The sequence below is a fragment of the Antechinus flavipes genome, chromosome 4, assembly GCF_016432865.1.
Source record: "Antechinus flavipes isolate AdamAnt ecotype Samford, QLD, Australia chromosome 4, AdamAnt_v2, whole genome shotgun sequence".
Classification (NCBI taxonomy): Eukaryota; Metazoa; Chordata; class Mammalia; order Dasyuromorphia; family Dasyuridae; genus Antechinus; species Antechinus flavipes.
In genome coordinates, this window is record NC_067401.1 from 269,743,209 (window position 1) to 269,770,907 (window position 27,699).

At 36.1% G+C, this 27,699-nt stretch overlaps 2 protein-coding genes across 3 annotated transcripts in view; one reads left to right on the forward strand and one right to left on the reverse strand.

Annotated features, from left to right (window-relative positions):
• Nucleotides 1-3,646: 3,646 nt before the first annotated feature.
• LOC127562014 (phosphoglycerate kinase 1-like) lies at nt 3,647-6,459 on the reverse strand. The gene is made up of 2 exons (XM_051997417.1): nt 6,374-6,459; nt 3,647-5,949 (listed from the first exon to the last, which is right to left on the reverse strand). The coding sequence occupies exon 2, from the start codon at nt 5,882-5,884 to the stop codon at nt 4,628-4,630; it is 1,257 nt and encodes a 418-aa protein (XP_051853377.1). The 5' UTR covers nt 5,885-5,949; nt 6,374-6,459; the 3' UTR covers nt 3,647-4,627.
• An 85-nt stretch (nt 6,460-6,544) lies between these two features.
• The window catches only part of MANEA (mannosidase endo-alpha), a 93,956-nt gene continuing 72,801 nt past the window's right edge, over nt 6,545-27,699 (forward strand). For both annotated transcript variants that reach the window (XM_051997414.1, XM_051997415.1), the window contains exon 1: nt 6,545-6,607. The gene's annotated coding sequence lies outside the window, so the exon portion shown is untranslated. The remainder of the gene's footprint in view (nt 6,608-27,699) is intronic.

Sequence of the window (27,699 nt, forward strand, 5' to 3'; positions counted from 1 at the left end):
AGACCATTATCATATTAGAAATATGTTGTCTGGTAGATGGAGCAGAATGTTGGGAATTCTGGCAGTGGGTAATATGAAGAAAATCTAGACAGGCAACTATCATTAAATGGGTTAGCTCTAGAAGTGGGAAGAAAGGATCCAGTCATAAGAAGTGGAGCTCAAGGGGGCAAGTCTGTTAATAAAAACACATTTTTTGTTAACTTACTATGTGCCAAGCACTGTAATAAATGTGAATACAAAGAAAAGCAAAAGATAATTTTTTTTTCAAGAAGCTCAAATTATAATGGAAGAGGCAATATGCAAAAACTCCATGTAAAAAAAAGATATATACAAGGTAAATTGGAAATAAGCAATAAATGGAAAGCACTAACATTAAGAGGAAATGTGAAGGGCCTGGTAGAGAAAGTAAGATTTTTAGCTGGGAATTGAAGGAAGCCATGGAAAGAAGGGAGTAGAGATAAGATGGGAAAACATTCCAAGAATGGAGGATAACCAGTGAAAATGTTCAGAGTCAGGAGATGGAATGCTTTGTTCAAGGAGTAGCATGGAGACCAGTGTCAATGTATTGCACAGTATATTTCGAGTATAACTTACTGAGAATAATATAGAATAAAAACATTGACAGAAATTGATGAAATCACAGATCTTTAGTTGAGACCAGCTTAACATTTTTTTTGTGTGACATTTTTAATGGCATAATAGAAATGTTCAGTTAAAAGCAGTGGTAATAAAAGTGTTCATTTTATATAATTGATTTTTTTCATTCCTTGATTATTCTTTTTTGTACTTGTTCAAAATAAACAGTTCAAAGAATAAAAATTAACATTGTAGATTAAAGATAAAACTCTTTTCTTGGGTTGCTGATTCTTTTTTTAAATTAATGGCCAAACTCTTTTGAATGTTATCTAGAGTTAGAAAATAACTGGTCTTCTGGGGAATGATGGTACCTATTCCATTTGCCACCCTTGTCTCCAAGCCCAATACCAATTCCAATGGTGACCAGCTATAATCTTAGGGGAGACTGATTGATGAACCTGATGATTTGATGAACCTGAATTTCATACCACTTGTTTTCTCAGGTATCTCAATATCCCCTATCCCCAAACAAGTTTCTGTTCTGCTCTGTTGTAGTGTTGTCTCTGTCCAGATTTTAATCTTTCATAATTAGAATTTATGAACACATCTTCCATTCATGTTGTTGAAATGATCGATTAAATTGTGTTCCCTAAAGTCAAGTTCTTATAGAATTGATTTATAATATTAGATCAAGTATCCTTGTATAAGAATTATTTTCTATATAGAGATCTTTTAAAAATGCAATATTAATTTCAGTTTATAAATTAATTGGGGATATATTTTTGGAGATCATTTGTTCAAAACCAATGCTAATTAAGTCCCTTCTAACTCTGATGCACTATGGTTCTCTTATTTTACAAATTCCTGAATCATCTATGATTTTTTCAGCATTATGATCTCTAAGAGTGAGAATTCCCTTGTATGAGACTTCTCCCTTAATCAACACAGATTGATAATCTATGAATTAAACAAAGAAAAAGCATTTAGTAAATGCTATGTGAAAATCCTTGCTAAGCCCTGAGGATACAACTGAAAAAAAAAAGCTAAATTCCAAAGAAGTTTATACTCTTAATTCTGGAAAATATGTAAAAGAAAATTCATCTGCAAGGCGGATGGAAGAAATTCTTAAGTCCTAATTGTTGGACAGGGGAACTAGGTCAAATGTGATAGTGAGTTATGAAAGATAATAGACATAAATGTTGGAGGCAGGAGTGGCAGATGGCGAAATCTAGTCCATTTCAACTGAAGAAATAATTTGTATCTTCTATCTCATGCAAGTCATCTGAGTAGTCAAGCAGCCAGAGGAAGGGAGAAAGGAGAATAAAGGGAGTGAGAGTATCCTGTGGTAGCTCACCTTTTTACCTTGCCATGTAACTCTCCCATTTGGGATTCAAATAGGGAGGTAGTATAGCATATAGAAAATACACTAGATTTTTGAGTCCAAATTCCAGCTCTATTTGCTAACCTCCTGACCTTGACAATTCACTTATCTGGGTCTTTGTTATCATTTCTTGAAAATGGCTAGATGTTATCTGAAATTCCTTCCAGGGATTTGTCTGCCAGACATAAAATTAAAAGACTTGTGGTCATATAGCTGATGTCAGAGCTGGGATTTGAAATAATCCTTTCTTAACTCACAGTTTTAGAATAAAAGGAAGCTTATGTACTTGACAATCACTTTGGGAGTAAATAGAAATTGAATCTAAGGAATTATAATCTAGATATATATCAACTATTTCAAGACTGGTTCCATGATTTCATTGTTATAGGAACCTTCCTTTTCCTTGATGCAGACTGGCACCCGTCCTATGATTTATATCTTGAGATGACCAGTAGAGAAATGATTACAGAGGTAATATGTGTCATTGACAGGATTTGAATGCAGATTTGTATAATTGCAAGATTGACTTAACATTATACCAGTTTTGTATATACTAGATGAGCCATAACTACTAAAAATTCTTGGCTAAACACATTACAATAATCTGTTCAAATAGAAGTGTCCAGTAATAAAATTATTGGAAGGTTTTTGAAATGCCATTGAAATTCAATTTTCATTTCCTTAGAGATATATTATAAAGTTAGAAAACAAATTTGGCTAGATTGCCTTGGGGAAGTAGTAAAGTTCTCTTAATTACCCCAAGTTTTTACCTGAAACAATAATCTATTGTTTAATATCAATATTCTTCTGCTGTTGCCTCTATATAATCTCCAAATGAATATTTTTTTTCCAAAGGGCAATGAGAGGAGCTACTTTGAGTAGATTGGAATCTACTCCATTGGATTGGATTGGAATCCAATGTAAATAAAAAATTATATATAAATAGGAGGGAGAAAAAGGGGAAGCGGCATTTTCATAGTAAGGATTAACTAATGGATATCCTTCATGATCCACTGGTATCCACATGCTATTAAAAAAAGAGGAAAATCCTCCCATTTCATCCCCCAATATATTGGGTAACATCTGATGGTAGATTTATAGGAAAGCCAAACTAGTGTTATATATATTATATACAGTAGAGCTGTATAGTATTGGCACAGATAGAGGGATTGCAGTCCTGTTCTGCTGGAAACTTACGTCAGTGAGATATAGTCTATAGAGGCAATACTATACATAAGCAATTGACTAGAAATCAGGAAAAAAAAAAGTTTTAAAATCTATTTCTGACATTAGCTGTCTGTACTTGGCCAGATCACTTACACAGTCTCAGTTTTTTCATTAGTAAAATGAAAATAAAAGTATCTCATTGACTTGTATCAAATGAAATAATATATATAGAGAGTTTGGCAAAGGTTGGAGCTCTTTATGTCAGCTATATTGATGAATCATTTTAAACGAAGCCTTAAGCAATTGTACATTTTCAAGAGATTAAAAAAATTTGATGAAATTTGTGCATTTGCCAACTGGAAGGTAGCTATTATTATAAGGAACATTCCCATACTTATACATATGCAATAAGAAAAATGTACTCCTCTTCTCTCCCCCCCCCCCCATATTTTGAATCAGGTTTATTCAACCACTAAAACTTAAAAATAATTATGTCAATAAATAAGTAATTCTAAAGAAAGATAAAAAAAAACCATCACTGTAATGTTTTATTAATGAATTTCAGATTATTTTAGGAAAATTTGTACACTTGGCCACAAAACAGAGAAACTTCACAGCAAAAAGTCCTATTGTTCGATCTCTCTGGAGTAAGCCACCCTTGGGGTCAGGTTTCACTCCAGTCCTTGTGACATCAAATTTTAAATTGACATGGAAAAGAACAGATCACTTATCTATATTACTTGTATCTTGTAGAGAATCTGAAATTTAGAAATGAAGCTGATTTTAAGCTCAATAGTTGAGTCCCTCAATATTCCTGCAAAATAAGGAGCACAAAGGTAATAAAGGGAGACCTGAAGCGGAAAGTGGATAAGTTAACACTGTAATGCTCCAGTTGTAAACACAGGAGAGATTGGCTCCAGGCCTAGAGAAGCTGGGGGTTCAGTTGTGGTAGATGTGTTATCCTAAGAGTCTAAGGGTTTTGTTTGTTTTGGGAAGTTACCAGGAATTTGGCTGGCCTCTCTAATTTTTCTTCCCCCAATTTGGCATTCTTATGCATCTTCACTTAAGAGAACATTATTAACCATCTCTTCTGAAATAGTAATAATCTTGTTTCTACACCATGGGTAGTGATAAAAATAGCTACTACAACAATAACAAAGCTGAATTGTACAGTTTCAAAAAGGAAACAGAATATAGATAATAGTGCCTTCAGTTATAAAGATAAAATGTGTAACGTATATTCTACAAAACACAGCAGTTTAAAAAAACACAAGGTTTTATCTCCTTTTCATACTTTAGTGAAAATAAAAGTCACTAACATTCTTAAGTTGAATGGTACAACCTAATTTAAAAGATAAATAGCTTTTTTTTTTTTGACTAAATTTGTAAGGACAAAATATACTTATGTACTCTACAAATCACAAGGATGTATTTAGAACATTAAAGCAATTTAAGTGGAAGGGTCCTGATTGTGTACAGGAACCAATAGTGGAAAAACCTCTTCTATTCCCTATTGCTTAGGGCAGCCACCCCAGGGAGGACTTTGCCTTCCAGAAGTTCTAGGCTGGCACCACCACCAGTGCTCACATGGCTGACCTTATCTTCAGTGTCCCATTTGGCACAGCATGTGGCAGTATCTCCACCACCTATGATTGTGATGCAGCCCTTAGTGGTGGCCTCTACTACATTGTTCATTAGCTCTTTGGTTCCCTTGGCAAAGGTTTCCCACTCAAACACTCCAACAGGACCGTTCCACACAATTAGCTTGGCCCGGGCCACAACTTCAGCGAATTTTTTGCTGCTCTGAGGACCACAGTCCAAACCCATCCCACCAGCAGGTATGCCAGATTCCACAGTGGCTTCACCAGCTTTGGCATGCTCATCAAAACTTTCTGCAGTGACAAAGTCAACAGGGAGGGTTATCTTCACACCATTCTTCTCTGCCTTAGCCATCAGTTCCTTAACAATCTTGGCTCCTTCTTCATCAAATAGAGAATTGCCAATCTCCATGTTGGAAACAACTTTAAGAAAGGTGAAAGCCATTCCACCGCCAATTATCATCTCACAGACTTTATCCAGCATGTTGTTGATCAGCTGGATCTTGTCTGCAACTTTAGCTCCACCTAAGATGGCCAGGAAAGGTCTCACGGGGTTCTCCAGAGCTTTAGCAAAATACTCTAGCTCCTTCTTCATTAGGAAACCACATGCTTTCTGGGGAAGATTCACTCCAACCATGGAGCTGTGGGCCCGGTGAGCAGTACCAAAAGCATCATTGACATAGACATCTCCCAGCTTGGAAAGGGAAGTCCGGAAAGCTTCTACTTTGGCTGGATCGGCAGTGATCTTTTCCCCAGATTCATCCTTGCCTTTCCCTTCTTCTTCCACATGGAAGCGGAGATTCTCCAACAGAAAGATGGACCCATCAGCGGGGTCAGCACAGGCTGCTTCCACTTCAGGTCCCACACAATCCTTCAGGAACTCAACATTTTTGCCAAGTAAGGATTTGAGCTCAGCGGCCACAGGTTCCAAAGAGAATTTGTCTGGCATGGGAATGCCGTCCGGCCGGCCCAAATGGCTCATTAACACAACTGATTTACAGCCATTATCCAGGCAGTACTGGATGCTAGGGATGGCAGCCTTGATCCTCTGGTTGTTGGTGATCAGGTTGTTCTTCATGGGCACATTGAAGTCCACCCTCATGAGAACCCGCTTTCCCTTTACATCTAGCTTGTCCAAGGTGAGCTTTTGGGAAAGAGACATCTTCTCCTTCGAGACACAAGTACTAGGAAGTTCAGAGGGACTTCTTCTGCTAGTTCTGGCGCAACCTATTTCAAGAGAAAAATAATACATAGTCAACAGCTTTTTTGACTTTCTATTTACTTTGTTTCTAAGGTCAAAAAATATCAAATCGCAATAACGTGTTGAGAAAGACGTTGTAGGGTCCTGCAGTCTTAAGGACTTTACACAAAAGGAACCAACGAAACAAGCTCGGGCTTTTCCAAAGATCTTCCTGCGGAGGCCAGCCGGGAGAAAAGTAGGGGAGCACTGATCAACCGTACTAGAGCCAACCCAACTGTAACGCGGAGCCCGTTTCTAATCACATTGTACGGGCTCGCGCAGAACTCAAGCCCAGCAGCCACGACTCTAACCCCGTCAGTCTCCCGGAGAGAATTCTCATTATTAGTACAGCTCTACTTGTCATTGTGTCCTCCCGCCCAAGGTCCCAAACAATGAAACAGAAAGCCTCACCGTTACGATCCTCTGACTGACTGAATCAGCAAAGCGTGTTCCCGCGGAAGCCTACGAGGAGGCGGGGTCTAGATTGGAAGTAGGGCCAGGGCCTGGCTGTGCGCGTGCCCTGGAGGCAGTGGGGGAGGGGCCGCGGCTTAGTTCCGCGGGAAGGGTTTCCAGTTGAGCTTGCGGCCTCCCGCGCTCCGTAGTTTTCTCTCTGGCGTAGGCGATTTCTCTCTACCTCTAGACCCGGTAAGTAGCAGAGCCTTTCAGCTGCCTAAGCTTTGGGCGCAGTGATCTCCGCTGCTTCCCAGTCAGCCTGCAATCCTGAGCTCCTGCCCAGTCTTCTAAGTAGCCCCTCCTTGTTAGGACCTCCACCCCTTCAGGGCGACTGGAGGGTAAGGAGCGTCTGGGCCAAAACCCGCAAACCTCGCTCCCTCCTGCCAGCTTGGACTTCTTCACTGATGTCTGGGACTGTCAGCCTTCCCTCCTTTCTCTCATCTTTCCCATCTTTTCCTCGCTACTTATTTCCCTCTTTCCTCTAATTTTCATATCCCTTCCTCCCTCCTCTTAGTCTTTACTCTTTTCCCTTTTCTATTTTCTGGACATTCTTTTTCCTTTTCTTTCCTTTATCCTTTATTTCCTTTCCTCCTTTTTCCTTCCTTTCCTTTAATTCTTTTTTTCTTCCCTTCCTACCCTATTTTGTCTTCCTTTATATTCCTTTCATTCCAGCTTGAAAAAACGTCGGGGTTAGGGCAACTATATACTTCCAAAAACTATTTTTGAAATTTAAAGTTTTTCCTTGTCTTAAATTGAAATCTAACTCCTTTTCCCTTTTCCTTCTCTTTTCCCCTTCTTTGCTCCCTTCCTCCCTTCCTTAGAGCTCTGTAACAATCTTTCATCTCTTTAAGGTACACTTCTTCTTAGCACTTTCTGAAATCCAGTTTTTTGAGTTTTGTTTTTGCCTTTCCCCCTTCCCTTAATGAATCAGTGTTCATAATATTGAGAAATGTTTCTGCATTGTTGCAGTTACATGAGATGATTGGGAAATGGAGATGGCATCCCAGTAGTGCTCAATTTTGAAATCATTAGGTGACTAACCCCAGGAATCTTGTTCTTACTTGAAAGTAACCCAATGAAAAGAATGGAAAAGTCATCACCCAATTCCTGTTTCTTGTGGCTAGCATGATTATGTTTTCCTTTCTCAAAATTTGTAGAAACAAATTCCCCATCCTACATCAGAATTTCTTTTGAAGTCGAATGAATGTTGGTGATTTGAGAAATCCAAGGGTGGAAGTCCTTCTGTGCTAGCAAGCAAACTTGGAAGTCTCTCAATTACCATGGTCCACTAAGAGTCCTAAATTGCATTTGTGCAGAACAAACCACTAACATTTATCAAATAACAAGAATGTGGAAGATACTGTGGATGGAACTTGATTAAGGTCCTTGTTCTCTAGGAACTTATAGTTTGTGGGGGCGATAGGCATCTACATGAATATATCTGTTGCAATGAGAAAAGTGCATAAGAAAGACCAAATTAGAATCTTGAGAGGTTGTAGAAAGGGAAAATCAAGTAGAAATCACAACCTTTTCATTTTAGAAATATAAAACAAACTCCACTAAGTGTTGACCCAACCAGTTTCTTTAGGTTTTTTTTTAGTGAACCAAAATAGATGACAATGATCTAATTAAACGATTTTAAATCCTAAAATTAAAATTTTGTCCAAGATTTACAGCTTGATAGAGACTCTAGGGAACAAAGATAATGGATGGAAGGAATGTAATTTTACAGTTAGAGAATCTGGGTTGTAATCCCAGTTCAGGCATTAATTAACATGATTTTGGGCAAGTCATTCTTAGATTTCAGTTTTTTATTTGTAAAATATAGGGTTGATTGAGAAAACTTCTAAAGCCCACTCCTACATGGTCCAATAAACTAATTTACATCTTAATTTGGTGAATTAAGAGGTTTCTTTAAATATCTGAAGCCAAAAGAGTCATTTGAAAAAAGAGCCATTCTGTTGACCTTATAGTATAGAACTAGGAGTAATCACAAAGTTACATAAAGATACATTCCAATTCAAGATAAGAAAAAATTCTCTAACAATCCCAAAAATAATGTTTTCTGGAGATAGTGAAGTTTTGTTTTTGTTTTTTTAATGGCTAGGCCACCACTTGTTGATTTTTTAAGAGGAGATTCCTGTTTAGGAATAGGTTGGACTAGATTATGTCTGAGGTGTCATCCAACTTGTGGCCAGGTTCTAGTTTCTATTTTATAAATAAAACTGAAAAGCTGTTGGGTTAAGACATTAAATATTAGGTATGCAAAACTGCTGACATGCAGGTTTATTTTGGTATTGAAAAAAAATACTGATTTTTAAAAATTGTGGTTTTCTTTTATAAGCTTTCAATACATAAGAACAGGATGGGAATAATTAAGATTTGAATACCCAGTGTTTGAAACAAGATTAGAAAATAACTTTACATGGATAATATTTTTCTATCACATAAAAATGACACTTATTTATATTGATGTTGATCTTATTTAAGTTCTGGATATTTCCTATTTGTTGTCAGGTTATTATGAGAAGGATGGTTCAAAATATACTAACTTTTTTTGGTTGTTTTCACATCAAAGTTTACTTGGTGACTAAGACAACAGGTTAGGCAGATCTGCCTTTAGGACATATTTTGCATTTGATTTTTGGCTAAACCACAGTTTCTATAAAAATTCATAAAATTTCAATGTAAATATGATTTTAAGGATAATGTCATTTCTATCACAGTAGTGTGTTATAGAGAGCCAGGCTTTCCTAAGATTTTTGCCTGGATTTATGTTAAATGCACCCATATTTCTTTCAGAAACTTAAAAGTCTTATTTTCTACAGCTCTTTACCATTGCCAGTTGTCATCATTAAGTAATAGTCACCTTGCCCTTGTCCTTTCCAATCTTTGTCAAAGTAATAAAATGTATGCCATTGAATGAAAGTTTGAAATCTTGTCATAAAAAAAGTTCTCTTTAAACATCCAGTTCTGTTTTGAAACACGTATTTTGTCTCTAAAAATAAACTTTCAGTTACTTTGGTCACAGCTTTTTAAAACTAGTTTCTCAGTTCATGTTGTTATATATTATCTAGGCTCAAAAATGATGACATTACAAAAAACCAAAATATAATATGTTTCAAAATAAAAATTTTTCTTTTCATTTGTTTAAATTGCACAATCTACTAAAAATTTAAATTGTGTATTAGGGGAAAAATGGATTAGCTGCGGGAGAGATTAAGGACTGAGAAAAGGCTATTGGATTTAACAGCAAAGAGATCATTAGTAAATTTAGAGAGCATTTGTAGTGGAGTGAAGCTTGGAATCCACATTGTAAGGGATTAAGAAGACAATGAGAGGAGATAAAGTGCAGGTCTCTACTAACAGACTTTACAAAAAGTTTAGCTGTAAGGTCAGAAATGATCAAGTGAGGATTTTTTTCCAGGATGGGCATATGCTTGTAGTTAGTAGGAAATAGACCAGTAGAGAAGGAAAGACTGAAAATTAGTGAAAGAATAAGGCTTAGAAATTCAAAATATTAAAATACTAGTTCTGTTGAGAATTTTAGAAATTACACTTTTTCTTTGGTTGTGCTTTTGGGAGGAAGTTTAGACAAAAATATTTGATATATAACCTATTCACTTAAAATTTATTTACCACATCCTATGTAAACGGCTCTGTGGGGCTACAAAGATCCATTTGGCATGACCCATGCTAGTAAGCAGTTTATAATTTATACTGGATGGCAAAGTGAAAGAACTTCTAGTATTTGAGAGGCAATATGGTGGCGCAGTGCAGAGTCCTGAATCTGAAATTTGGAGAGACTTGAATTAGGATATAAGCTCTGATGCTACCTAGGCCTCTGACCTTGAGCAAATCATCATTTCTCTGAAATTCTGTTTCTTCTATTGGGGGAATACTTGCACAGTATATGTGGCAAGGAGGGTTTGACATGAAAATGCTTTGTAAACTTGAAAGTGACATATAAATAAGAGCTATTTTTTAAAAAGGAAGATAATAAAGAATAGCTAAAGGAGCATTGTATAGACAGAGTAGTGGAAATGACCTTGGATTTGATACCTACTAGCTGGGTGATTTGAGACAAGTTGTTTTCCTTTTTTAAAAAAATGAGCACAATAATCTTCATACTATTTGCCTTGCAGGCAAAACAAACAAACAAGAGTTTTTGTAGAAACTCTTTGGAAAACCAAAAAATGCTCAATAAATGCTATTATTTTCATTCTAACTTTAAAGTTCTATTCATATTTCACCATTATGCAAAGTGATCCTGGATTCCCAAAAATCATATTAATGAAATATGAATTTTGATCCTACCAAATTAGATAAAAATATAAACAGGGTAAGGAGCTATATCTCTGTTGCCAGGGAAGTAGTTTTGCTAAGATGAGAGAATATAATCATCAGAAGGTTGACGACCAATGTTGAATTGTTTCTGGCCAGTGCTGCAAAAACTTAAGTTGATGAAATGACATATTTTGAAGTTTTAGAGTATTTCTTATTAATAGTAATAGCAATACTAGTAAGTAGTAAAAGCTTTCCTATTTTAAAATGAAAATGAAAATGTACAAGGTTCTTTAAAGAAAAAATTAATATTCTCCAGTTGCATGTAAAAACAGTTTTTAATATTTTCTGTAGAGGGCTGAAACTATTGAGTCAATGCACTGAGGTCAGGACTGCTGAGCACTTGAGGCTAACTATCAATTGGACAATACTCTATGGGCATATGCTTGGAAAATGGTCCTTTCCACTATCCATGCTGGCTCAATGATTGGTGTATACAGAGGATTGTAGGAGGGACTAAGAGGTGGAGTAAGACTAGCCAAGGTCACTCTTTGGCGGTAGACGAGGGAGAAGTGGTGGAGATTCTGCTTCCATCCTGTTCAATCCTGCATCTAAGACCAAGAATAAAGACTAAGGACTTTTGCTTATCCTGACTCCGGCTGATTCTGAGGTATCTGGGGTACTAGCACGGTCGTCACAATCTTCTTTTAAACTTTGAGTTCCAAATTCTCTCTTCTCCTTCCCTACAATCCTCATTCAGAAGGGAAACGATTTGATATAGGTTATATATGTGTAGTTATACAAAATGTTAATAGTCATATAAAAGAAAAGTTTTTAAAAATCCTCAAGAAAAGAAAGTTTTAAAAAGTGTGCTTCAATCTGTTAATCAGGTAATGGATACCATTTTTCCTAAGTCCTTCAGAGTAGTCTTGGATCATTTTATTGCTGATAATAGCAGTCATTCACAAGTGATCATCTCACAATATTCCTGTTACTTTGTATAACTATTTTACTTTGTATAACTATTTCACTTTGCATGAGCTCACAGAGGACTTTCCAGGTCATTCTACTCATCATTTCTTATATAACAATAGTATTCCATCATAAGCACATGCTACAGTTGTTCAGCCATTCCTCAATTAATGAGCATCCTCTCAATTTCCAATTCTTTATCCCAAAAAAGAGACTGCTACAAATATTTTTGTACATATAGGTCCTTTTCCTTTTCTTTCTTCTTCTTCTTTTTAATCTCTTTTGAGATACAGACCTATTAGGAGTATTGTTAGGTTAAAGGGGTATGTATACTTAAAATGCTTTGGATATAGTTATAGATTGTTCTACAAAATGATTGTATCAATTCACAACTCCACAAACAGTGCATTAATATCTCCTTTTCCCCACATCTCCTCTTCCATTAATTAGTCATTCTCCTTTCCATCCTATTAGCCAATCTAATAGATATGAGGCATTACCCCAGAATTTTAATTAGTACTTCTCTAATCAGTAGTGAATTAGAGCATTTTTTCATATTACTACAGATAGCTTTGATTACTTCATCAGATAAATGCTCATATCTTTTGATCATTTATCATTTGGGAAATTGTTCCTATTTTTAATAAATTTAACTCAGTTTTATGTTTGAGAAATGAGGCCTTTATCAGAGAAACTTGCTTCAAAATCTTTTTCAGTTATTTTTGCTATTTCTCTCCATCCTATTCAACCCCTCTTTCCCTTTTTACCCTGTTCTTTCTCAAAGTATTTTGCTTTTAATCACTTCCTGCCTCAGTCTGCCTTAGTTTCTATCACTCCCTCCTCTTTTTCTTATCCCCTTCCCTTCCTAACTTTCCTGTTGTCTAAAGTAAATATCTATACTTAATTGAGTGTGTCTGTTACTCTTCTTTAACCTAGTTCTGATGAAAGGAAGTTTTTCTCATTCCCTTTAACTCCTCCCTCTTCCCCTCCATTGTAAAAGCTTTTTCTTGCCTCTTTTATCTGAGATAATTTACACTCCCTGCCTCTTTCTATTCTCTCCTTCCCTTTCTCCCACTACATTCTCCTCTTTAATTTTATTCATATTTTTCTTGCAAGGCTTTGGATATAGGAGCTTTGACTGTTATTTTCTTCTGATCTTCCTTGTCACAATAGGAACTTTTTATGGTCAGAATTTGTTTCTGTTTGCTCATTTTCCTAGCCTATTAGTTGACTTAACTCTTAAAGTTGGATTTTCCTTCCAGAGTGGAAGGGACACTATTCCAAGCTTTAGGGGTTTTATGTAGATGTTTTCAGAGATGTTTTTTGTTCTTCCAGGGTGATATAATCTAAGGAGAGGTATTACTACTCTCCTGGCTCATGTTCTGATCTGTGAGGAACCACAAGCATTCTTTTCTGTCTTAGAACTGTGAGAAGTCCCTACTCCAGTATGGTTGTAAGTTCAGTGTGCTAAGGCTTTTCCTTTCATCTAGGATTGACCCAGATCTCAGTATGAGTAAAGTAAGAGTCCTGCCTCAAAGCTATACTGTTTGTAGGCTGAAATCTTTGGAAGCAGCTGCTTCCCAAAGCCTGTTCCTGGTTTGGTATAGTCTGGGTGGTGCTCCACTACCCCAAGTACAACAGACCTTTCTTGCTTCTAAATTGTCTTGGGCTTGAAAATTGTTTAATTCCATCTTTTTGTGGGTTCTACCACTCTAGAATATATTTAGTCATGATTTAAAAGTATTTGGGAAAGTTTGGAGGGAAGTTTAGGCTAATCCCAGCCTTTACTCTGCCATCTTGGCTGCCCTTCTACAAGGTTCTTTTTAACATTCAGCCATACATTTTTGTCTGACATTTTTCATGGTCCTAAGTTTAAAGTGACATATCCAAAATATTCATATTAGCATTTTTTGTAGTGGAAAAAAAATAGGAAACCCAATCTGTACTTATCTATTGATTGGATAATGGCTAGGCTTTAGACTTTAATACAATAAGTTATTGCAATGTTTAAATGTCAACAACTAATACAAAATGAATGTTTTAAGCAGAGCCAGGAAAACAGTATACAACACAACATAGGTGCTATTAATTTGTGATTTTCTTAGTCAAAAAGACTAAGGAATCTAGTTCTGTTTGTGACATTATCATGACAGTGTAAATGGAAAGAACAATAATTAAAATCAAATTTTGTTAAGTTATTAAAAAAAAAAAAGTTTAGTTCCAAAGAAGAAATATGAGAAGAGACTTTCTCTTCCCTTTTCCCCAACTTTGCAGAGGTTGGGATTTATTGGTGTGTAATATTGCATCTCATGTTAAATTTTTTTTTCAGTGTATTTAATTACTTGATTTTAAAAAAAATCTTCCTTTTTTTTTTTTTTTGAAATTCTTTGTTATAAGCAATGATCTGGGGAAGGGGAGAAGTGAATATACAAGAAAATGAAAATGTAAATGGCATGCAAACAAGTGAATAAAAATCTATATCTTTAAAGAGTCAAAGTGGAATTAGGTTATTTTTTTTTCCCATTTGTACAATGCTTTATGTTTACAAACATTCTTGTTTAATTCTATCTTCACTTGACTATTGCCTCTCACCTGTGCTATTGCAATGACTTCCTACTTGGACTCTCTTCTTTCAGTTTCTCTTATTTCTGTTCCATCCCCCCCAAAGCTTCCAAATTATTATTTCTAAAGCACAGGTTTTACAACATTATTCTGTTGCTGAAGAAGTGTCAGTAATTCTCTACTGCCTCTAAGATATAATACATATCCTTAGATTTCACTTTTAAGACCATTTACATCTGCACCAGTCTATCTTTTTCTAGCTTGATTCTTTTTTACTTCCCCCATATACTTTTATGTTCTTGTCAAATTGGCCTAGTTGTCATTCCCCTTACACAATATTCCATCTCCCACCTCCACCTTTCATAGACTATCCTACCATGCTTCCTGACTTTCACTTTTTGGAACACTTGCCTTCTTTCAATGCTTAATTCAAGGTTTTCCTTCTATAAGAGATATAACCTATGTTAATCCCCTGCCAAATTATTTTAAGTATAGTTTGTATTTACTTTTCTCTCTAGTACATGTTCTAGTCTTCCAGAACAATATAAACTCCTTGAGGACAAGGAATGACTTGGAATTAGGTTTGGTTTTAACAAGTTTTGCCTAAGTATAGGTTAAGTAGCTGTTTGATAAATAAAAATGAAGAATTAGCTTTTTTTGTGATTCATTGAGCATTGAGCATAGGCTATTTTAGTCTGGTCATAATAGAAGTTAGAGGCTCTCTTAGGATTACCCAATCATAGAAAAGTGTTGCATAGGGATAAATGAAGAACTTTTTTTTTTTTCTTAATAGCTTTTTATTTACATGCATGGGTAATTTTTTAGCATTGACCCTTGAAAAACCTTTTATTCCAACTTTTCCCCTCTTTCTTCCCATCCTCTCCCCCAGATAGCAGGTAGACCAATGCATGTTAAATATGTGGAAGTATATGTTAAATACAATATATATATATACATATATACACACACACACACACACACACACACACACACACACACACACACACACATCCATACAGTTATTTTGCTACACAAGAAGAATCAGACTTTGAAATAAGGTAAAATTAACCCGAGAAGGAAATAAAAAATGCAGGTGGATAAAAACAGAGGGATTGGAAATGCTATGTAATGGTTCACACTTATTTCCCAAAGTTCTTTCACTGGGTGTAGCTGGTTCTATTCATTACTGAACAAATGGAACTGATTTGGTTCATCTCATTGTTGAAGAGAGTCAGAATTGATCATCATAGAGATCAGAATTGATCATCATATAGTATTGTTATTGAAGTATATAATGATCTCCTGGTCCTGCTCATTTCACTCAGCATCATTTCATATAAGTCTCTCCAGGCCTTTCTGAAATCCTCCTGCTGGTCATTTCTTACAGAACAATAAAATTCCATAACATTCATATACCACAATTTATTTAGCCATTCTCCAATTGATGGGCACCCATTCATTTTCCAGTTTTCCCACATCCCCTCCAACGTTCATCATTATCTTTTCCTATCATCCTAGCCAATCTGAGAGGTGTGTAGTGGTATCTTAGAGTTGTCTTAATTTGCATTTCTCTGATTAATAATGACTTGGAGCATCTTTTCATATGGCTAGAAATAGTTTCAATTTCATCATCTGAAAATTGTTCATATTTTTTAACCATTTATCAATTGGAGAATGGCTTGATTTCTTATAAATTAAGAGTCAGTTCTCTATATATTTTGGAAATGAGGTCTTTATCAGAACCTTTGACTGTAAAAATGTTTTCCCATTTATTATTTCCCTTCTAATATTGTCTGTATTAGTTTTGTTTGTACAAAAACTTTTTAATTTGATATAATCAAAATTTTATATTTTGTGATCAATAATGATCTCTAGTTCTTCTGTGGTCACAATTTTCTTCCTCTTCCACAGGTTTGAGAGGTAAACTATCCTATGTTCTTCTAATTTATTTGTAATCTCATTCTTTATTCCTAGATAATGAACCCATTTTGATCTTAGTTTGTAGGTATTAAGTGTGGGTCAATGCCTAGTTTCTGCCATACTAATCCAATTTTCCCAGCAGTTTTTGTCAAACAGTGAATTCTTATTCCCAAAGCTGGGGTCTTTGGGTTTGTCAAACACTAGATTATTATTTGTTAATTATTATAGATTTTTATTTGCAAGATATATGCATAGGTAATTTTTCAACATTGACAGTTGCAAATCCTTTTGTTTCCAACTTTTTCCCTCCTTCCCCCTACCCATTCCCCCAGATAGCAGGTTGACCAATACATATTAAATATGTTAAAGTATAAGTTAAATATAAAATATGTATATATGTCCAAACAATTATTTGCTGTATAAAAAGAGTCGGACTTTGAAATAGTGTACAATTAGCCTGTGAAGGAAATAAAAAATGCAGGTGGACAAAAATAGAGGGATTGGGAATTCTATGTAGAGGTTCATAGTCATCTTCCAGAGTTCTTTCCCTGGGTGTAACTGGTTCAGTTCATTACTGCTCTATTGGAACTGATTTGCTTCATCTCATTGTTGAAGAGGGCCACGTCTATCAGAATTGATCATCATATAGTATTGTTGTTGAAGTATATAATAATCTTCTGGTCCTGTTCATTTCACTCAGCATCAGTTCAAGTAAGTCTCTCCAGGCATTTCTGAAATCATCCTGCTGGTCATTTCTTACAGAACAATAATATTCCATAATATTTGTATACCACATTTTATTCAGCCATTCTCCAATTGATGGGCATCCACTCAGTTTCCAGTTTCTGGCCACTACAAAGAGGGCTGCCACAAACATTCTCGCACATACAAGTCCCATTCCCTTCTTTAAAATCTCTTTGGGATATAAGCCCAATAGTAACACTGCTGGGTCAAAGAGTATTGATAGCTTTTTGAGCATAGTTCCAAATTGCTCTCCAAAATGGCTGGATGTATATTCACAATTCCACCAACAATGTATCAGTGTCCCAGTTTTCCCATGTCCCCTTCAGCATTCTGCATTATCTTTCCCTGTCATTCTAGCCAATCTGACAGCAGGGTAGTGGTATCTCAGAGTTGTCTTAATTTGCATTTCTCTGATTAATAATGACTTGGAGCATCTTTTCATATGGCTATAGAAATAGTTTCAATTTCTTCGTCTGTTCATATCCTTTGACCATTTATCAATTGCAGAATGGCTTGCTTTCTTGTAAATTAGACAAACACTTGATTATTAAAGTTATTGACTATTTTGTCCTATGAACCTAATCTGTTCCATTGATCAACCAGTCTATTTGTTAGTCAATACCAAATGATTTTGGTGATCGCTGCTTTGTAATATAGTTTTAGATCTGGTACAGCTAGGCCACCTTCATTTGATTTTCCTTTCATTAGTTCCCTTGAATTCTTGATCTTTTGTTCTTCCAGATAAATTTTGTTGTTATTTTTTCTAAGTCATTAAAATAGTTTTTTTGGAGTCTGAATGGTATAGCACTAAATAATTAGATTAGTTTAGGTAGTATTGTCATCTTTATTATATTCACTCCACCAATCCAAGAGAACTTAATATTTTTTCCAATTGTTTGGATCTGACTTTATTTGTGTGGAAAGTGTCTTATAGTTTTGCTCATATAGTTCCTGACTTTCCCCTGGCAGATAGATTCCCAAATATTTTATACTATTGGCAGTTACTTTAAATGAAATTTCTCTTTGTATCTCTTAACTGTTGGATTTTGTTAGTGATACATAAGAATGCTGATGATTTATATGGATTTATTTTGTATCCTGCAACTTTGCTAAAGTTGTGGATTATTTCTAATGGCTTTTTAGTAGAATCTCTGGGATTCTCTAAGTATACTATCATATCATCTGCAAAGAGCGATAATTTGGTTTCCTTATTAGCTAATCTGATTTCTTTAATCTCTTCCTCAACTCTTATTGCTGAAGCTAGCATTTCTAATATAATATTGAATAGTAACGGTGATAGTGGACAATCTTCTTTCACTCCTGATCTTATTGGGAATGGTTCCAATTTATCCCCATTACATATGGTGCTTACTGATGGTTTTAAATTGATGCTACTATTTTAAGGAAAAGTCCATTTATTCCTATACTCTCAAGTGTTTTTAATAGGAATAGAAGTTGCATTTTATCAAATGCTTTTTCTGCATCTTTTGAGATGATCATGTTTTTTGTTAATTTGGTTATTGATATAGTCAATTATGCTAACAGTTTTCCTAATATTGAACCAGCCCTGCATTACTGGTATAAATTCTAATTGGTCATGGTGTATTATCCTGGGGATGATTTTCTGTAATCTTTTTGCTAATATTTTATTTAAGATTTTAGCATCAATATTCATTAGGGAGATTGGATTTTCTTTCTCTGTTTTCAAACTACTGGTTTAGGTATCAGTACCATGTCTGTATCATAAAAAGAATTTGGTAGGAATCCTTCATTCACTATTTTTTCTTCTAGCTCTCTTGTGAGAGCCTTTTTAATTTCCTCCATGAGATTCATCTGTGCTGAGGAACAGATGATCTCCTCCTTTGGGGATTCACCTGGAGACAGTCTGTTTTTAGTCTCCTCAGGGTTTAGAGTCTGCTCTCTATCTGTATAGAAGCTGTCAAGGGTTAAAGTCCTCTTCAATTTTTTGCTCATTTTGTCAAAGAATCAAAGACAAACTAGCAAAGAAAAAAAGAAAAAACCCTAAATGGAGACTGCTTACTTTGGGGGAGGGGCTGGGTGTGTTACCGAGCTTCCTCTACAGACTCTGGGGACAGCAGCGAGGCACTAGCCCGGCTGTGCTGCACTTGCGCTCTGAGACTCCTAGAACGTGCTGAGACACTGTGGGGGAGGGGTGGCCAGGTCCCGAGAGACTCCAGCTGTTTGGAGTTATATTCTTCACCACCACCACCACCCCCGCCCCCCCCTCCCCACCCCCCATACCCCCCCATGTTTTTAGCTTCTCTGCTGGGCTGCTGGCTTGCTGCCAGGGCAAAGTATCCAATCCTGTAACAAAGCTCTCCCCGCAGAGACGGCTGCGATCACACCCCACCCCCTCTCCAGTCTGCTCCCGTGCTCTCACTGCCACTGCCCTCAGCCTGCACCCGATCTAAAACCGTCCCCACCCTCGAGCAAAAACAGACCTTTCCTGGCAAATCTCAAGGATGGCTTCTCTTGGTAACTATTTGTGGGGGTTTTTTCAATCAAGCATTAATTCAGAAGCTTGTAATGAAATGGATAGTGAGAGAAAACGCGGAGCTTACACAGCTGTGTGCCTCCTCTTCCCCATCTTGGCCAGAAGTCCATTCACTATTTTTTCAAATAGTTTATATAACATTGGAGTTAATTGTTCTTTAAATGTTTGGTAGAATTCATACGTAAATCCATCTGGTCCTAGGGATTTTTTCTTAGGGAGTTAATAGCTTGTTCTATTTCTTTTTCTGAAATAGGACTATTTAAGCAATTTACTTCCTTCTCTGTTAATCTGGGAAGCCTATATTTTTGAAGGTAGTCATGCATTTCACTTAGGTTATCAAATTTATTGGCATAAAGTTGGGCAAAGTAACTTCTAATTATTATTCTAATTTCCTTTTCATTGGTGAAAAGTTCTCCCTTTTCGTTTTTAAGACTAACAATTTGATTTTCCTCTTTCCTTTTTCTAATCAGATTTACCAAAGATTTATCTATTTTGTTGGGTTTTTTTTCCATAAAACCAACTCTTTGTTTTATTTATTAATTCAATAGTTTTTTTTTTTATTTTCAATTTTGTCAATTTCTCCTTTTAATTTTAGAATTTCAAGTTTAGCATTTGATGGGGGTTTTTAATTTGCTCTTTTTCTAGCTTTTCAAGTTGCAAGCCCAATTCATTGATCTTCTCTTTCTCTGTTTTATTCAAGTAAGCCTCTAAAGAGATAAAATTTACCCTTATTACCGCTTTGGCTGCACCCCACAAATTTTGGTAACTTTTCTAATATTCTATTTACCTCTTTAACTTCTTTCTTACTTGTTTTATGGTTTGATTTATCTAATTCTGAGAGTGCAAGGTTAAGATCTCCCACTATTATAGTTTTGCTTTCTATTTCTTCTTGAAACTCTCCTAATTTCTCCTTTAGGAAGTTAGGTGCTATACCACTTGGTGCATGTATGTTTAGAATTGATATTGTTTCATTACCTATGCTACCCTTTAGCAAGATATAATGCCCTTCCTTATCTCTTTTTAATTATATCAATTTTTGCTTTTGTTTGATCTGAGATAAGGATATCTACCCCTGCTTTTTTGACTTCACCTGAAGCATAATAGATTCTGCTTTAGCCTTTTACCTTTACTCTGTATGTATCACTCTGCTTTAAATGTATTTCCTGTGAACAACATATTGTAGGATTCTGGCTTTTGATGCAGTCTGCTATCCGCCTCTACTTTATGGGAAAGTTCATATCATTCACATTTATGGTTGAAACTACTAATTCTGTATTTCCTGCCATCTTATTATCCTCAGATTATGCTTTTCTTTTTCTTACTCCCCCTTACTCCCCTCCCTGGTATTAAACTTATGGGCACCATTTCCCTCATGCAGCTCTTTCTCCTTAGAATCCCTCCCACCCCCTTTGAGCCTCTTCCCTTTTCTTATACTTTTCCCTTATCACTCTTTTCCTTTTCCCTTTTCCTATCCCACTTTTTAATGAGGTGAGAGAAGTTTCTCTGTAAACCAAATATGTCTAATATTTTCTCTGAGCCAACTCTGATGAGAGTAAGATTCACACAATGCTCCTCCCCCTCCCTACATTCCCTCAGATGTGATAGATTTCCTTTGCCTCTTTGTAGTATATAATTTCCATTTTTTTATCTTCCCTTTTTCTTTTTTTCTGATACTATCTCCTTTCTACTTCTACTTCCCTTTTTTTGGTATTATAACCGTAAAATCAAATTATGCACTCTTTATGTATGCCCATAACAAATGCAATTCTCAAGAGTTCTTTTTATCTTTTATGCTTCTCTTGAGTCCTATATTTGGAGGTCAAATATTTTGTTTAGCTCTGGTTTTTTCATTAGGAATAAATGAAATTCACCTGTTTCACTGAATGTCCATCTTCTTTTTTGGAAGAAAATGTTCAACTTCACTGGGTAGTTTATTCTTAGCTGCATTCCAAGTTCTTTTGCCTTTTGGAATACCAGATTCCAGGCCCTTTGATCCTTTAATGTGGAAGTAGCTAGATCCTGAGTGATCCTTATTGTGGCTCCTCGGTATTTGAATCTTTTTTTTTTTTTTTTTCTGGATACTTATAATATTTTTTCCTTAGTCTGATAGTTCTGAAATTTAGCCACAATATTTCTTGGAGTTTTTATTTTGGAGTCTCTTTCAGAAGATGTTTGATGAATTTTTTTCAATGCCTATTTTACCTTCTGATTCTTTTATATCTGGGCAGTTTCTTTGATGATTTCCTGTAAAATAGTCTCTAGGATCTTTTTTTTCATCATAATTTTCAGGAAGTCCATTAATCCTCATATTATCTCTCCGAGATCTATTTTCCAGGTCTGTTGTTTTTCCAAGTAGATATTTAACACTTTTTTCAATTTTTTCTTTTTCTTTTTTTTTTTTTGGTGTTGCTTGACTGATTCTTGATGTCTCAATGACATCTTGATGTTTCATTTCTATTTGTTCAGTTCTGATTTTTAATGAGTTATTTTCTTCAAACCTTTTTTTACTTCTTTTTGTATATGTCCAATTGAGTTTTTAAATGAGTTGTTTTGCTCTATGGAATTTTTTTCCATTTCACTAATTTTTTTTTTTTCCCCAAAGATAATTTTCTTTTTCCAATTCACAAATGCTATTTTTCTAGGAGTCCTTTATCTTTTCCAATTCACAAATTCTGTTTCCCTGGGAGTTCTTTACCTTTTCCAATTCACATTTAAGGAAGTTGTTTTCTTTTTCCACTTTATCAAAATTTTCTTTTAATGAGCTATATGCTTTTTTCTGTATTCTCTTGCATTGCTTCTTTTCCCCCATTTTTCTTCTAGCTCTCTTTTAAGATCTTTTATAATTTCTTCTAGGAGAGCCTTGTGTGATGGGGATCAGATTATATCCCCCTTTGGGGTTTTGTCTGGAGACTGTCTGCTATTAGTCTTTTCGGGGTTGGAAACCTCTCTTTCTGTATAGAAGCTATCAATAGTTAGAGTTCACTTGGCTATTTAACTCATTTTTTAGAAAAGCCCTTAGGGCCTACCTTCAGGGCAAGAAAGTTACCAGTTTCTTCTACAGAATAGGGAGAAATAGATGGACAGTAGCTGTCCTGCAAATGGGCTGCAAAAGTCCCCTGTGAAGAGCCCTGTAGACGAAGTGTTACTGCACCTCCCTCCCCTCCCCCCCAATTATTCCCCCCTGCAGAAGTATGACTGCCCCGGGCACTCCCCCTCCCCCCCAGTGCAAGAATTGTGGCTGCCCCAGGCAGAACCCTGTTATGCAGAAGTGTGGCTGCCCTGGGAAAAGCCACTGCTCTGTGCAAGTTCCACACACCTCCCACCCCACCCCACCCTCCCCCTTGCTGTGCAGAATTGTAGCTGCCCAGGGCAGAGCCTTGTTGTGCAGAAGTGTGGCTGCCCTGGGCATAAGCCCCAGGCTGCAGAACTTGGCTGCACAGCTGTGCTGTGGTCTATGCTGAGTCACTCACTTCCAGTGCTGATGGATGTGGCCAGGTCCTGTTAAATTCTGGCGTTTTTGGGAGTACACGTTACCTTTGATGTTTGTGTAACTTCTCAGCTGATCTACTGCTTTGCAACCAAAGCAGAACAGCCAACCTGTGGTAGAATGTGCCCTACAAATTCTCATCCCCCCTTCCCCTCTCCCCCCATGGAGACTGCCTCTGCCCCTGTCTGCTCAGTGTGCTAGCCTCTGCATTCTAATTCCCTGCCTGTCCTGGCCTCCTCCCACAGATCAGGACAAACCTTTTTTGGCGATCATCCAGATAACTTTTGGCTTGTAATTTGTTGTACTCCCAATATTCATGGACTCTACCAGTCATGCACTATTTCAGAGGTTGAATTTGGTAATTAGTAGTAAGGGTAGAAGGGGATCTTAGAATGAAGCGTGTGTCCTCTCTACCATCTTGACTCCACTTCCAAATGAAAGACTTAATAAACTAACAAAATATCTTGGTAATCTTATGCCTTTGTACATTATTTTTGTTTTATGTATTTCCTTCGTAAAAACAATAATAATCCTGACTACATCTTATTTGAATTTATGGAAGAAAAGGGTATGTTGAAACCCAGATGTTGCAGAGATTCAGAATGTCAAGCCCACTCCTGAAACTTGTGGCAATGAATGAGCAAGAACTAAAGTATAAGTTCTAGGTTGAGATTTGAGTGTTTTAGCAGCAAAAACTATTCCCAGTCTTGAAGGAACATGCTTGTTATATAGTATGATAGTTTATAGAACATGTTATATTTGAAGAACTTTTTCTTTTGTCTCACTTTAACTCACATTTAAGTTTCTGAAATTTAAAGTTTTGAATGATTCTATCTTTGAATTCCCAAGGCTATTTATTAGAGACTCTGATATATGGCATATTTATCATCCATGGTATTGGGAAGATAATAGTATAAAAGGTAAAGAGTATGATCTTGCAATGCTTTCATTATCTGGGCCTGACTTCTTGGATAGGCCAGAGCTAGACTTCTTGTATCATCATCTCAAACTTCAGTTCCCCTCTTTCAGGAACTGCTGTTAGTTTCAGATTGTAGGGTCTCTTTCTTTAGAAAGGCCATACACTACAGAGGCTAGTAATAACAGCTAGCTGAATGACTTCAATGAACATTTAGATACTTCAGTTCCTATTGTCCTCTGGAGGCCATAGTGACACACAGTTGGTCCCTTCAGTTGTGTGCTTTATCTACTTTGCTTAGATTTCATTTATTTGTTTATTATATTAATATTAGTGAAATTAACCTATAGTTCTCTTTCTCTTTTTTGTCTTGCTTTGTCTTGAATAATAAAACCACATTTGTCTTCTAAAAGCTGTTTAAAAGAAGTCCCTCTACAAGATATAGAGAGTTGTAGTAATGTAGGTGTTAATTGCTCTTAAACATTTGATAAAACTCACTTAAATATGTTTGGGACAGGGTTTATTTGGTAGCTTTGTTTATATAAGACTTATTCAATTTACATATCTGAGATTGTTTCATTTATTTTCTCTGTTTTGTTAATTAGGATGTTTTATGTAACAATCCATTTGCTGTTAATTTTCAGTTTTGTTGGCCTGTAATTGTGTTTAGTAGTTTGATTTTTAAAAACACTTATTCACTGTTTTCTTTGAATTTACCTTTTTCTCTTTTTAAAATTTGGTAATTTCTTTTCTTTGTTATTTTGACCAGCTAGTTATATAGCTAATCAATATCTGAGGTAGGTTGAACGCATGTCTTCCAAACACTAATTCCAATACTCTGTATATCAAGTCTTCTAACAGAGTTATTGTATATTTTCAGAAAGAAAATTTTTTTTCCCAGCATGCTGCCTTAGCTGCATGCCATAAATTTTGATATGCTTATAGTTTTCATAATCTTTTTCACAACATAGCTATTTATTATTTCTATGATTTGTCCAGTGATCCACTCATTCATTATTCAGGAAATCATCAAATAATCTCCACTCTTAAAAAAAAAAAGTAAAGGCATTTTTTGAAATGGTACAAGAAGCAATAGTTATTAGGTTTCATAAAGACATACTTGATTAGGAAAGTAAATATAAATAGTAGTTGAAGTACACAGGTAGAAGAGCATATAGCATAGAGAGTACTTGTGGCCAGGGTAAATAGTGGAGTAACAGTTCATGTTTCTGATTTAGTGCTTTTGCTCTTTTCTTAAGAGATTATACTGTTCTTATAAATCTGGTTCCCCACTATATTAGTATCATAATCACTGACTGATAACATTCAAATTATGTGTGCTGTTGGACTGAACACTGCTTTCCCACATAGTTTGCCCAACACTGTTAGCTATCTTACACTTCTGACTCATGAAATGCTTAGCATTTTCTAGGGAAAGAGAAGGCCTTGTCATATTCTTTTAGCTTAAAGACTATAGATTTCCCATACCCTTCCCATCACAGCTCTTTTTTTTGTTGTTGTTTTAACATTTTAAGATTTTTGTTTTGTTTTCAATTATCCAGCATTTGTTTTATGGGGGGATGATGGATAGGGGACACACTGGTAATAAGCACATTCACACAAAATAAAATCCTGCATTAGCCATTTGCAAAAATGTATATCTCATTCTGAATTTTGAATCTTTCACCTTTGTGTTAGGAAATTGATAGTTGCTTTATATTGATCTTTGAGGATAGTGGCTGATCTCTGCATTGATCATAGTTAGGTCTTTTAAAGTTTTTTATGTTTAAATTTCTTCCCTGGTTCAGATCTTTTCATTTTTTAAAGGTTCATACAGAGGGATGAAAGATAGGTGAGAGCGGAGGAGGTAATAGAGGAAGTAATTTGTTAGAAAAAGCTGAGATAGAATGGGTTCACTTGTGCAGATAGAGAGGAGATTATCTGCAGAAAAGGACCAGATTATTTTCCAGTGTTGACAAAGACAAAAGTGGCAGAAGACATTTAAGATAAGTGTGTTGAGGAAGAGAGGAGAAGAAGTATTTCTTAGTCAGTGGTTTCAGTTTTTTTCAATGAAACATGAAGCATACTTCTCAGTTGAGATGGTGGGAAGAGAATGTACCATAGTAAGGAAAGAAGAAAAAAAAAAAAAAAAAAGCTACTTTGGTGAATGAGATAGTGGCTTAATTAGAGAGGTATTAAAGAGCTGCCTTGTTGCAGCAAGGGCTTGGTTGAGATTATGTAACAAATTTTTAGCGAATACAGTCAGAAGTTTTATGATTTTTCTCTGCCTTTGAATTCAGCAGGAATGAGGTCAGCAGATGGTGGGATTGATTTATGGCTACCTAAGGATTGGTAGGGTAAGAATGGCATTAGGATTAAGGAGAAGAGGGAGTGGAGAAGAGGACAGTGTATAATTCACCTGGTTCACTACAAAATAAAGTACAGTGTAGCCAGTGGCTTGGTGATGGTCTAGGAGTGAACTAAGGATATCATGTCATGGTAAGGATGAAGGACATAGTTTGAAATTGCAAGGCATAGGGAGAAATATTTTGACAGCTGCTTGGTTTATAAATATGGAAGTGGCATATTTGTTGGTAATGATGAAATTATGATTATAATTATTTATAGTTGAGGTGGGGATAGAATAGTAGTTTGTGGCAAATGTACAATTTGAGGAACTGACAAGTAAAAATGTTTGAGGGAGTACCAAATGTAGGTTGAAGTCCCCTAATACAAAGACAGGAATTGAAGAGGAGAGAGAGATTGTGAACCAGTTCCCAAACTAGTTGAGAAAAGAAAGGGAGTCGCCTAGAGATTGATGGGCAACAGCTATGAGAATTTTGCTTGGGCAGAATATGTGGATTGAGTGAACCTCAGAAGAAGAAGTCACTAAGTGATGCACATAGAGGAAGATCTTGAAAGTGGGGCTGTGGGGAATAAGCAGTATTCCAACTTCCCCATTTCCTGTACTGAATTGGGAAAATGAGTGAAAGTATGGCCAGTGGTAGAAAGAGTGGCTGGCTAGTATGTGTCATCAGGAAGGAGTTAGGTCTCAATGAGAAGCAGAATATGGAAGGAGTGAGAAAGGAGATTTAAGATGAAAATTTGTTACCTACTGAGCATACATTCTAAAGATGTAAGTTAGAAGAGGTGTGGTTGTTTTCCAGTGAATTATTGTGAAGACTAGATTGAATGGAATTGGAGTAAGAGAAATAGTGTAAACACCGAGAATGAGGTTTCTGTATGTTCTGGCTAGTTTTCTAGAAGTCTTTGGACTAGCCTTCTTTTCAGCAGAGTAATCACCAGGAGAATAGCCAAGTCCAAATTCTTTATTATTTCCTTCACAGTACCAGGCCAGCTTTCTTGAGGTCCTCCGGAATGTGTCTTCGTGTCTGTGGAGGGGGGCAGGATGACTACCAGGACGGTTTCTGTCTTGACATCTCTCTCAGTACGAGGGCTTGTGCTCCAACCTCCAGCCACCACAAAGGTGGGAGATACAATGAATGTCTTTTCTTGGCTCCAAGAGCTTGAGCTCCCACCTCCAGGCCTCTGTCTTCTCTGAGTCTGTCTCCAAGCCCCTTCTCAGGCTGAGTATGTCCCAATTTATATGCAGTATACTGAATATAAGCCATTCATTATATCAGTAGGGAACCATTATTTGTTGTAAGATTAATTCAATCATATTGAACTTAGAGAACTATTAATCACCATGCTAAACTAGAAAACCATTGTCTTATCAATTCTACTGACTTAACACCTTGTTGTAAGAATCCTTGTTTCAAGTACAGAGTTCTGGTCCATAACAGGTTTCAATAATGATAGGCTTGGGTTAAGGCTTATTGGGATGGAGAGGAAGGGAAGTGAGGTTAAGAGTGGGGGGCAAT